Source organism: Opisthorchis viverrini (assembly GCF_000715545.1).
Source record: "Opisthorchis viverrini unplaced genomic scaffold opera_v5_685, whole genome shotgun sequence".
NCBI lineage: Eukaryota > Metazoa > Platyhelminthes > Trematoda > Opisthorchiida > Opisthorchiidae > Opisthorchis > Opisthorchis viverrini.
In genome coordinates this window covers 9332-22844 of record NW_008752334.1, presented here as the reverse complement: position 1 = coordinate 22844, position 13513 = coordinate 9332, and the positions used below count along the sequence as shown (strand labels likewise).

At 44.0% G+C, this 13513-nt stretch overlaps 1 protein-coding gene across 1 annotated transcript in view; it reads right to left on the bottom strand.

Annotated features, from left to right (window-relative positions):
• The window catches only part of T265_11955 (hypothetical protein), a gene marked incomplete at both ends in the record, with an annotated part of 31267 nt that extends 21137 nt beyond the window's left edge, over positions 1–10130 (bottom strand). The window contains one exon of the mRNA XM_009178801.1: positions 10015–10130. Coding sequence (XP_009177065.1) covers positions 10015–10130 — 116 coding nt within the window. The remainder of the gene's footprint in view (positions 1–10014) is intronic.
• Positions 10131–13513: the final 3383 nt, after the last annotated feature.

Sequence of the window (13513 nt, the reverse complement as noted above, 5' to 3'; positions counted from 1 at the left end):
AAAGATAATGTGCGACCGAAATTCACAAGTGACACCAGTGAACAGGGCAGCCACAACCAAGATTTCCGGTCCAGAAGAAACTAACTTTATTCCTACCGAGTTCTTCATTTTATATACACAACGACGGTCAAGCTGAGGGACTCCAATTTGCTATGAACAAAGTGTAAATACCACGGCAAGAGGGGGGGTTTTCTCAAATTAATTGTACGTTCCAGCTGAAGAGTGGTGAGTCTTGTTGCCCGCGGTAATGTGGCCACAGCAAACTCGTTTCGTATTTAAAGAACGGGTGGCAATGCGTGTTGTCTCAATGTGAACCGTATAACGCATGGAACAGGTGATCGCTATCGAACGGTTTCGAGTTCGTTAGTAATCAGGTATTTGCTAGAATGCACCATTCCGCAAATTGTGACAAACTTTCTCCTCATAGTTACCAACAGGTTTGAAATAGATGTGAAGTGTTTCCCAGGTTTCACCCATTGAGAAAGTGCACCTACAACGTAAGGCCTCGACTGAGCATTCCTAGGATCCCATCCAATGATATTTTCATTGTTGCGTTTAAAGAACTCACATCGATTTCTTCACCCCTTTCAATTTTAAGCAGCAATCGGAAACGAAGTGGCGTCAAAAAGCAGAACGGAATATACGAACAGACGAGCAGACCAGGAAGAACGCTACAAGTGTTCAGCTTGGAGCAACTCATTCCCTTTTTCGTCCCATGCCATGAGGCACCAAATAGCAGTGCAAGCTAGAACTTCCAACTTTTATTGTGCTGTGTGCGACATCGTTCAAGAGTAAGCGAAATCTCGAGGAACATATGAAGAGTTTTAATATTTCTGGATTTCACAGGCGAGGCAGAACATCCAGCAAACGAGTGCGTGAATCACGGGAAAGAGGGAACCCATGTCCTGAAAGTGCTTTGCAAATTGGAGCAATCTGTGTCAACACCAGCGGTGCGTTCATCGGGAAGAAAAACATCGAGAATGCAAGGAATGTGGGGCGGTATTTGGTCGAAGATGGAATTTGGATCGCCATATTAGAGCGAAGCACGAAACGCAAGTTCCACATATTTGTGAGCAATGTGGAAAAACGTTTTCTCGAAAGTATTATTTAATGGCACATGTAAAATCTATCCACAACAAAGATGGAAATGTCACGACTGACTAACCAACACCGAATTGACAAAATGTGACCTACAGAAGAATAAACACACAATGGGCATCAAAATCTGTAGAATTTGTTTCGTCCTGACTGGAATGGTTTCCTTGCTCTTTTGGTTGGAAAGCAAAAGCCCAGACCAAATCATGTTTCTGTTCTTGCTTGAGATTTCCGGGCGACTCTAGTGGAAAGTATCTGAGATCTTGAAATACGTTTATCTACTCACAATCGATATTCGCGTCCGCAAACAACCACGTAACGTAATCTACATCGCGCGGATGGTAATACTTCTACCGCTCATCTGAAATTGCAAATCTGCTACCTAGGAGAGCATACTCGACCGTCAGTAAAAATCTCTTCCGTTTGCCCGTTTTCTCTATTTATCCGACTTGCTGTGTTTTCAATGATGTTTGATAGCAAATCGTTTTCACTGGATACGTTCGCTCATAGGCAAATATTTTATACAAATTTGTATCTTTCAGAATTCTATGAGCACCAGGACGATACCCCTCATTCCGTTATAAAATCAAAAACCCTATTTGAGAAAAATAATTGAGCACAATCTTGAACACCACACTGAAGTTAATCCAAGAAACCTGATCTAGACATTACCGCTCGGAAGCAGCTGGAAACGCAGACGCGTGCTAACGGTAAACTATCTTCTGTGAGAACCAGCTCCGAATTTAACGGGACTACCTAACTACCAGTGAGCTAACCTTTTGTCGTTGAGACACTTCATTGATGGTTTTTCGCTCGCCCTTGACAAATCAGTTGTATTCTTAGTATAGATTTCGATGGCTTGTACGCGACAGTGATCACTGCTGCACTTTCGTTGACATTTTCTGGTTTTTCCATGCGCGACATGCGATCAAGCGGTTATCCAGACCGGGGTTCACGGTAATAAGAAGACACTAAGTGACTTTAGTCCACAAAAGGATCATTTTGAGCTGATCTGCCCAAGCATTTTATTTGTTTGTCTTTACGGTGAATGGACGGGGCTGATCAGCGAGATCATTCAAGCGGGTGGCGATCCTAGAAGCCTGCGTCTTGTGTAATACTCCGAGTGTGCGGGAATCCCAGATGCATCGTTATGACTATTAGTTTTAGATTACACTCGGCCCTACATTCTTTATCGAGTGAGGTATTACTATTGTCCGACAACCATTATTGAAATCAATCATTAAGCATAAGCCAACGAGTGACACAAAATGGAACAGTAGACCTACTGTGCATGCTCGGATGCAGAAAGCATGCGTTTAAACAGCAGAGGTAATAAGAAGACACTAAGTGACTTTAGTCCACAAAAGGATCATTTTGAGCTGATCTGCCCAAGCATTTTATTTGTTTGTCTTTACGGTGAATGGACGGGGCTGATCAGCGAGATCATTCAAGCGGGTGGCGATCCTAGAAGCCTGCGTCTTGTGTAATACTCCGAGTGTGCGGGAATCCCAGATGCATCGTTATGACTATTAGTTTTAGATTACACTCGGCCCTACATTCTTTATCGAGTGAGGTATTACTATTGTCCGACAACCATTATTGAAATCAATCATTAAGCATAAGCCAACGAGTGACACAAAATGGAACAGTAGACCTACTGTGCATGCTCGGATGCAGAAAGCATGCGTTTTAAACAGCAGAATCAATGGTCTCCCAGGATCGCCTGAAGAATCGTTGATCCAAATGAAAGTGTGCCATTTGGTATTGCTCGTGTCGTTCGTCGGGACGTCTTGGAGATTCAATTTTCGTTTCAAAATTGAACTAAATAACGAGATTTGCACTGATTCCTGTGCTTTTGGATATGCATGACTCTGTACGTATACCAACTGTCCCAGACCGTATGCATATGTTCATCTTGCAGATATATGCCAAAATGCGGTGCATTGCAGTTTTTACAAAACTGACCGGTCGCAAAATGCAAGATGTTACAGTCCTCAGCGGGTGCCCACAAACACAGTTTTCATCAAATCCAGTCATTAAACTTGTCTTCCCAGCTATCAGCAGTTGATATGGCTTCCCAGCTGAAAGCACTGGGTTGTTCAAATCAGATATTAAACACAATGCACTGCTGGATACTCGGTTTTCTGCTGTCGACTTTGTGTTGGCGGGAGAAAAATACTGCCTAAAAACAGACTTATAATTATTGACACAATATATAAAGTACCGTATGATAATAATATCGAACCAAGAATAACTGGTTACTATCACATTCACCGATGCCCTTACCGTATCCAGTTTTCTGTCAGAATTATTACGGGGGTCGCACTGACACTACAGACGCCCTTGTTAATTAGGTCTCTAAAAGGTGAGCATCACCCGACACAGAAGTATTCGAATTGCAGAACTTTGTTAGTAGTCTAGCGAAACAAAACCAAACGGGCAGTACACTCCTAACACCATTGGGTTGTTCTACCAGACAATTCGATCGATCAATTCAGATGACGTGTCTTCACACCACAAAACCATCAGTACCAAATATATGAAACTGGTCACAAAGTGAGCAGATCCACGAGGCCATGAATAATGGCTTCAGTTTTTAAGAAAGCCAGTTAAGCTCTGTGGTGAGTGCGTATCCAGTGGATGGGTATCCATGGATAACTTTACCTTGAGATGTTTCGTTATTGCCAGTCTTTTCAAACACACAAGGTGAATTTTTCAACTGATTCAACTTCAACTTAGTGTAATTAACTGTGGATACTCTAATCTTCTCATTGCCCACGAACGCTATGGAGTTTGCTGTTAGCGAACCCTCCTCGGGACATATTAAGGTGTTTGATTTATGTGGCACGGACGTGTTATACATTCAATCGATTATTCTTGTGGACAGGATTTCGATGGACAAACGCCCAACTGAACGTGTTCGTCCGGAGTTCATCGAAGGCTCACATATATGGTCGCAATGTGGAGCATCATCCACAGGCTTTGCGTAGTTTAGAAATGCGTGGGTGTGTGGACATCTCACCGCCTATTCCTTGGGCATCAGAAATCAGGCCATTCGTGGACAGTGTTCATCTCGGTGATGATGCTGACCGCTTACGCGAAGCCCAATTTCCCGGAACAAAATTCTGACGGTTCCAAAACTGCTGCATGTTGACTTTGGCAAACACATGCAAGCTTGCAGTAAGCAGGTTGATGAGATCAATAAATCCCGCGTTCTCAGTGAGCTCATTATTTGTCCTCCTTTCTCTCTAAATTTGTCATCGTCGACATTAGTTTGAAAAGTTTCCATGATGTTTACCGGTAGCCAGAGGATGTCTTTGATTTTGAAGATAACCATGATCGATAAAAACACTCCGACCGGTTTTGGTTTGTCATTCCTCTAGGATTCCAAAATTTGTTGCACATATTTCAATTATGTAGTGGGATTTCACACCTGCGACTCAGTGTTTATGGTTTAGGTGATGGATTCACAGAAATCGAGTACACGAGGTGAACGATTAAGCAATGTCATTTGGACTTGCTAGGATGCCTGCTTGGTATTCAACACGAGACTGCTCTGGTCCCCATCATGCGGCTACAAGCTAGCTAATACTGGAAACCTCTTTTTAAAATTGAGGCTGACAGAAACATTGGTGGTCTGCTGGAAGCCACAAACTTCGAAGCATTTCTGAAAGGTGTGTGGGGAAAATTCGACAATGGTGTGCATGGTGCCCCATCAACTAACAATGCATTATCAATCCTTAGGAGTAGCGTCGTTTTCCTCACCTCAATCAACAAATTAACAGAGTCCAAAATTGTCAGCTAGAATGAGGAGAGATGAGGCAATATTTTTTTCAGCAACTTCAGTGTGGGACAGTTCAGTGAAGCCGCAAGTGAATCTCAAACACAAAAACTAAACCATTCGCTTCCCTGGATGATCCTCAGCTGATTGACCGGAACAAAAAGACCTTCAGTGTCCAGGGTGTGACAAAGGGTTCCCAGTCCTCTCGAAAGTATTGGAGCTTCCGAAAAATACACTGAAGCACGCGAGATCTACACAACTTTCTTCAACCGTTCAAGCGTTCAAGTGAGCTGCAACTGCACTATGGACAAATGCATGCAGATGCATTCAGTTTACGCTCCAGAACATCGCGTTTACAGGTTCGTGAACCCGGAGAACATGGCCGCCCATGTACGCGTTCTGACGAATATTGCTGCATGTGAAACGGTCTGCGACCGCGTGGAGAATCTGTGCATCAAGGGGCAGGGCAATATTTGTGAGCCTGCGGAGCAGGGTTCCGGGACCTGGGGAGGATAATGGAAAACTTTTAGTAAATCCAGTGTCACTGGTTGATATTTGATAAAGTGTGAACTACAGAAGAATAAATACACACTGAGTATCACAGTGTGTAGAACTTGGTTTCGTCCTGACGCGAATGGATACTTTTTTTCTAACCTAGGCCAACTCACGTTTATATTCTCGCTTGAGGTTTTCGGGCAATCAAATTGGGAAGGGCCCAAGATCACAATCGATACTCGTGTCTGAGTTCTCAGCAACCGACAAACCGGAATTGATGACCGTTGTGTGACCGCGTAGCACATATATTGTCCCAGTCCCTATTTCTGAATAAATATTTTAAATGCTTGTTTCCGTTTTCGTAGATTTTCAATCATTCAACCAAAGGAATAACGTATTATTGACGAAGGTGTTAGTTGGCCAGGTTTTCGGACACCGGATTTTCTGTCAGCTTGACAATTTGTCTTGTGAGGCTTTACAGCGACGCGTCCGGAAACAGCAGCGCGAAGTGATCTACCATGCACCGATGATGTTATCTCCTTTTGTCTATTTGTTCAACTCGCCGTCAGTCTAATTATGTTTCAGTGGATACGTTCGCCCATAGGCAATTTTTTCATAATATTTTGTCCCGTTCTGGATGTTATGAGCATCAATTCGGTGCCTTCCATTCCGGACTGGAGTCGTTCCAACGAACGATCTAGACACCACCGCTCGGAAGGACCTGGCTAGGCAGACGCGTGCTTGGAAAGACAAGCTCCGAAAGTAAGGGGACTATATAACTGCCAATACACTAACCTTTTTGCTCTTGAGACCGATTTCATTGGTTGTTCTTCACTCGCCCTTGACAGATGAGTTGTATTCTTGGTATCACTTTCAACCGCTTGTACGCGATAGTGATCAATAGAGCAGCTGGCTCGCACGTTCATTGACATTTCTGGTTTGGTCAAGCGCACCAGGCGAGCAAGGGGCTATCCAGACCGGGATTTGCGGCAATAAGAATGCATTAAAGTACTGCAATTTACAACAATGCTGACGCGTGACTCCCCCGGATGCAACAACACTTGAAATACCATATTTAGATCTGACAGTCAACCGAACCCAAACAACTAATCGAAATCCACGGAGAGTCCACTGAGTGTGACCACGCTGGTGGGAAAATACCAGAATCTTGGTTTCACAATTTCTACAAGCAAAATATTTACTCACAATCATCCCCATACAGTCACGTGTGCGCTCGGATCCAAGTATCCATTAATTCTCCAACCTAGTGATGCACATTTGATTGCTTAACTTGTGATATCCAACTTCCCCAAAACAATTCGCACTACACACAATTATTCAGTAGTCCGGAGGCAACTATTTCTCAAGGACTATAGAAGTGTCAATGAAATAACCGTTTTTAGTTGAGAGAGAGATTTCATCGGTTGTTCTTCACTCGCTCTCGACAGTCAGTTGTATTCTGAGTATCACTTTTGACCGATTGTACGCGATAGTGATCAATAGAGCAGCTGGCTCGCGTGTTCGTGCATTTTTTTGTTTTTTTTCAAGCGCACCAGGCGATCAGGCGGCTATCCAGACCGAGATTTGCAGTAAGAAGACGGCACTAATGGACTGCAATTTACAACAACGCTTACGTATGTCTCCTCCGGGTGCAACAGCATTTAAACTATCAAATTCAGGGCTGCCAGTCAGTCGAACCCAGACACAAAGTGAAATCCAGCAGCAAGTGAAAAACCTGATTCACCAATCATGAAATCGCAAGCTGGAATCCACGTAAAGATTAGTGACTCACATCAGGGACTAAACAGCTGTGCATTGGTGCTACACTCGTCGGTACATATTGCTCTCACTTGCAACACGAATCGCTGACAATGGTTTCTCGTAAACAACCAGACAAAATACATTTGAGAAACAGCAAAAACTAACCTGAAACCAATCAAGACAGAAAGCTCTGGAGAAACAGTGAGCGGTGCTACGGAATACAGTGACAATTGGGCCGCTTTGGTGAACCACTAAGCTATTTTGATAAACTTTCCGTGACTTTCATATTGAAAATAAAATGATCTGAAGAAAAGAGTTATGCACTTTACACGAACACTAACCTGTTCCACGTTATTTTTGCTCCAGCTCGAGGGTTTTATGGAAGAAAGGCGTATTTCCTTTATTCTACACTACAATTCCGCCTCCTCTGCAGATAGCTCTGAGCAGCCGGGGAATCTCCAGGAACTATAAATGATATCGACATATCATACGCAATATTGTTCCAAGTAGACGATAGTTCATTAGCTATAGTAGCGGACACATGCACCTGGTATACGGCAGTCTGTGGACGTTTCCTGGTCAGTCGGTGCGGGTTCTATAGATCTTCCCGCGAGAGTTCACGTGTCTAGACAGCCTGGATTTTGATCAAAACCCAGGCTCAGACGTTCGCAATAAGTTGATCTAGCACAAACAGAAGAAAACTGACAATACAAACTTGCCTAAGCGACTTTGCCATTGACAGCTCACATAAATGGAATCTGTTTGGATCTTCCTTATTCTTCGGTGGATTACACTACTTGCCTCATTGCAAGCGACTGATGGACAGCGAGAACTCATTTAAATGATGTACCAGCAGCAACACAAAAGTTGTGTTTAAAACTGGTGAGCCATTTTGCAACCCATTCTGACCACATTCTCATGACATTTGCAATGTAGGACGCACAGGCTCGCAATTATTTTTCGCAGTTTTGAGGACAAAGCACTGGCCGGTAGCTGGCAAGCGCTCTTCCTCCGATGTGCTCGTCAAATGCTGTTAGAGAGATTGCAGATGAAGATTTCGCAACTTATTATGCCTTTTGCAGTCGCAGAAATGAACGATAATTTTATATCTTCAAATGGGGTATATCTGAATTCACGTACGCTATTCCTTTAGAGAATTTCGAGTAGAGCTTCATCCCGCCCAAGTTCAAGATGATCACGCCTCTAAAGTGCAGCCTATGGCCGAAGGACGGTCGATCCCGAACGGTTAGCTTGGATTTTAAGGGTGCGAACTGCCTTGGGGATTCCGGAAACTGCATGGATGAGGTCGGCTGATAGTAATAGTGGCAACGTGCGGTTTCGCGAATATTCCATACAGACCGAATTCACCAATAGTCTAAATTCTCTATCAAAAATCAAAAGTCCCCTCGGGCTGTGATCTGTCCTTGTTGTATCTTTATAGGTTTGTTCATGTTGGTCAGGTGTTATGTGCAATCTGAGTTTATTGATCGCGTTTGTTGATATCATTGGTTTCGTTGGAATGGAGCCAAAATTAGCCGATTATATGATTGTTTGAAGTATATCACTGAATTTGCGCTCCTTTTCTCCATGAGTCCCCTCTCCACCCCCGAATTAATTGGTAGGACAAATAAATTAGGCAGTCTGGAATTTGTATGCATAATTTGAGGCAAGGCACAGACTTCGGGCGACTAATTCACTGTGCTGCCTGGAGAGCAAATTTGATGCCTGTATCACTTCTCATAGCAAGCTGGTTAGGACCACAATATGGGCAGGACAACTAGAATCCACTGCTTCAAGTATGTCGGTGGACTCAGGGCATCTTTCTAAGAAGACCTCAGATTTGCCTGACATTCTGTTACTTTTTGATGTTTGAGCGCATTCAGAGCACCATGCAGAACCGGAAGTAGCAGGTCCGTTCCAAATTGATCACCGACGGCATGAGGTGAGACCAAGTTTCTGGAGTCCTACAGCAATGCCTGCAAAGGGGATCAATTTTGAGTGGGGACTGACATGAATACGCAGCTTGGGTAAAACAAAATGCTAGTGCTGAACGCCTAAAAACATTCAAGATTTCCACACTACCTCACAAAACCAACAGGTTAGAACTTGTCCTAATCAAAACGGGAGTTCACAACGTAAAATTATTCAGAAACTTAAACGAGCTTACGCAGATAGTGGGTTTTTGTCTGTTCCTCTCCTTTTTGCTATGATGGGGTTCAGACTTACGTATCATTAAATAATAAATGGGTTTGTACAGCATACCTGGATTGTACAATGCAGTACGCTTATTTGTCTGAACTCCGTAGATAACATAACTCCGGAGGGCACCCAGGGCGAGAACCAGTGACGACCAATGTAGCATGTTTGACAGCTTCATCATCATATTCATCAAATTCTCTACATGTACGGGGAAACGAACGAACTTTACAGCGATTTTCGCACCTGGTCAGGGCTGCGCATACAAGAGACTCTGTGCTTCAATCGGCTGACCTCAGTGCTTAGATCAACAACGTCTGGGAAGCCTCAAGCATCAAAGAACGACATCAACGGAGGGCAAATAATGCTCACAAGTAACAGGTGCCCGGGATCGGGGACAGGATATATCAGCTATATACAACGGGCTTCGTTGGACGGGCACTTCCGTTACCGTGTGGACTCTTTGAAGATTTTCACATATACACAGTCAACACAAGTCATCACTCTGCAAAGAAATGCGGATTCTCGAGGTATGATGACCCATGGATACCAACAACTATAGCTCAGTCAACCTGACACATAATCACTACATAGTTAAGGGTTTCATTGTGAATTGAAGCCATTACTCATGGTAGCCTGGCCGATCTGCTCACTTTGTACGATTTGTGTTAGAAGACAACACTCACCGTGATTTTGGGCCGCCATGGATTTCACCATCAGCGTCGAGTGTATGTTGATAATGCCCATTAAAAGAGAATTTTGTCTTGTGTCTGGATGTGCCTGCCGTCGTTGCCTGTTTCATATGTTTGATCCTGATGGTCTTGTGGTATGAAGACACGTTGTCTGAATTTATTGATCAATTTTGTAAAAATCAAATTGTCTGGTAGAACAAACCCAACACCGCTAATTATCACAATAGTGTTGGGAGAGTACAGCTTTGTTGATTTTATTTCGCTAGACTACAAATGAGGTTCTGGAAACCCAATATTTCTGTGTCAAGAACAAGAACATCTGTCATTTCTGTACGACCGGCGTAATGCTTTTTTATATCATTATTTTATGTATGTGCGGAATTATTTATTAGAAAATGCTAACTCACCCCCCACAGACTGTTGGAGAGGGGAGCAAAACTCTCATATGCATCTTATTTACGAGTGAACATACTACTCGCATGCTTTCCTAATCAGTAGTATCACCGTCACATTAGTACACTAGTAGACTAGTGGACGAGTTCGTGTTGATTATTCGTGGATTTAAGGTGTACCGACGAAAGGTCGAAACGATTCAAAAATCCCCACAACATGAGGCGGCCTGTTGCAGCACATTCAGTTGCCTGAGCACTAGGCCTTAACTTTCATCATGGTCCTAAAATAATGAGCAATTAAAACTCGGCTGAGCATACTGGGACCGAGGACTATCATTACGTTGTGTGTGGAATAGGACCCAATTAAACTGCATTGCCTCGTAGTCCGCTTTGTAGCGGTCAATGGAGAATAAAATGCATAACGACGCAGCTGTTAATCTGTAAATGAATACGTATGAATTGCTGTCCTCTCTTGAGGGTTTTGTATGCAAAACACCAACGAGCTAGTCCATGGCTCGTGAGCTGCACGTTGCGAAGCGGAATTGCAATGGCTGACATCGACTGTTAATTCAGGCGGTGGATGAGATATGAAGCTGCCTAGGCCGTTTGCCAGGAGCGAAACAGAAGAAGCCCCTCAAGGCAGTGCATAGTCTTGAGAAACTGGCCGAAGCAGGCATCAGCGGCGAAAATCCGCTGGTTATACTCAACTCGTTGGGTCGATCGGGTGCACAGTTTGCGAAACATCGCTCCATCGTAGAACCCACAATTTGCGGCGTTACATGCAGTCTGATTCGAGAACCGTTTTGAGATACGATGCACCGTGTTGCCAGAAGCTGAAGGACTTTTGCAAGGGATTCCCTCTTTATCGTAGAGCGTCGAATATGCGCACGCAGATATTATGTTGGGATCAGTTGAATTCAGCTTGGATGGATGTACAGCGAGTGACGCCGGTAACCCGATAGAGATCTTGTTATGGATGACGGACCAGTTATTAGAGCAACATGCGGTGTGAAGTTGAGGGCTTGCAACGAGACCTAGGAACTTTTCAGCAATTTATTCCGATTGATTTACCTAAGGGCAACCGGTTTTATGAAGCTGGAGTTCAAATCGCTTGAGCCTCTTGTTTTTACGTGCGGGCATTAGGATGTGATTTGTGGGGATTTCCCCTGTAAGTAAAATCAAACCAAATTTATATGCAAATGAGAGAATTTCTCGAAAACATTTCGATTCGGGTTCAGGTAGAACGTTAGGTTGACGAAAACTCGGGGCTGCGCCTACCTGGAGAGCCGGTCGTGGGCTGTCGAAGAGATTTCGGCAACCTTGTGAGTAGTTTCATTCATGAGAATACAATCCAGCTCACCTGGAACACCGAGTCAGTTACTCCGCGTTTCTGTTTAAATTTCAAATTCATCGCATTGGAACGTGCACCGCGTCTCAAATAATTACAGCGATTTTCGAAACGGCGACTCCCCTGCTGGTGATTTGAAGTTTTAATGGTTCATCCACCAGCGGCCGAACGAAATCTCGACTAAATCGCAGTTCAGCTAGTACCGCAGTTCGCGGTACCACACTCGTATTTCAATCAGGGAATCAACTTCCCGTGGTCATGTTTAGATCAGCTTCACGATTTATATGTGTTAGATTCTTCTATATCAATAATTCTTTATCAACGTGATACACTTGCGCGCAGTTTTGCCAAACACGCGCTATTTAACGAATTTGGTTAAAAGCGTCGTTGGTGGAGTGATACGTGGTGTGGTCAACTGCGACCTCGTTGCGAATACACATCATTGAACCAGGTAGCATCCCAGATGATATATTTCGGGTTTGAACGTAAGCAGAAACAGGGTTTACCGGATCGCTTTCAGGTGCAAGTCTATGTGGACTGTAGCTCGCAAGCATACACCGAAAAAAAAGAGACAAACCGAATTCCTGTCAGGACGATAAAAATTTGAAGGGGTTCAAACGGAATGTAACACCGGGCATCATAGGTACGATACATTTTGTGGGTGTGTAATAATTAGTTCGGCTGTTTCTCAACAGTTAGCCGTTTGTCGTCCGGCTGATCGGTGTGCTTCATTGCAACATGTCTCCCGAGAATATCAGATCGAGAGCAGGTTCGCCCGCATTGCTCACACATGTGGTGGCCTTGCGTTCCATGCACAGTTCTTGTATGATGATCCAAATCTGATTTCCGCGGGAAGAGGCCCCACACTCCTCGCATTGTTGACGTGCCTCTTCACCGTGGGACCATTTCAGATGCCGAGAAAGAATGCCCCATGTCGCAAAGCACTTTCCGCATTTGGGACATGGATTTCCCCGTAGCTCTGATTCTTGCACTCGTTTACTGGCTGTTCTGGAAGGCTTTTCGTCTCCCGTAAGATGAAGTCGCCTCATGTGTTGCCGCAACCAACGCCCATTCCGGAACGACGTTTTGCACAAACTACACTGAGTATTGGCATCCTCCTCGTGCACCTCATTGTGTCTCTTAGCTGCTGACAGATAACAGAATGATTTGCCGCACACCAAACACCTGTGAGGTCCCTCCAGATGTGTTTGTTTACTCGGGTTGTCCGGCTGATCCGCTCTGGGACAGTCATCATCCGTTCTGTTTGCTGACGGCGTCCAGAGTTCAACTGCTGGTTAAAAAATGTCGGTGAAGAAAAGAATAACAGTTTCACTACATTTCTTTAACTGGCGTTTAATGATTTTCAAATCAATTAGCAGATGGGCAATGTTTCGTTCAAACGCACATGATATTTACAGCGCTCTAGAGATTCTTGGAAATTTTTAACTGCGCCTTTGCAAACTTTGAACGGCCTCGCGTGAATTCACCAAACGATCAAACTGATACTTTGGTGAGTTTCACGTTGTCACACTTTTCAACGAAAATGTAACTGATTGTTTGGTAAATGAATATTCGGTGTTTAGAATCTATAAACCAAGGGACGCTAATACGCCCATGCTCAGGTACATCTGCCTGAATTTCCTGGAAATTTCAGACGGGTCTAATTACCTGTCACAGACCGTTCACACAATCCAGTCACGAACACCTATAAAATCGTCGGAAGCTCAGAGTTTCAGCCATACTCAGATGTGAG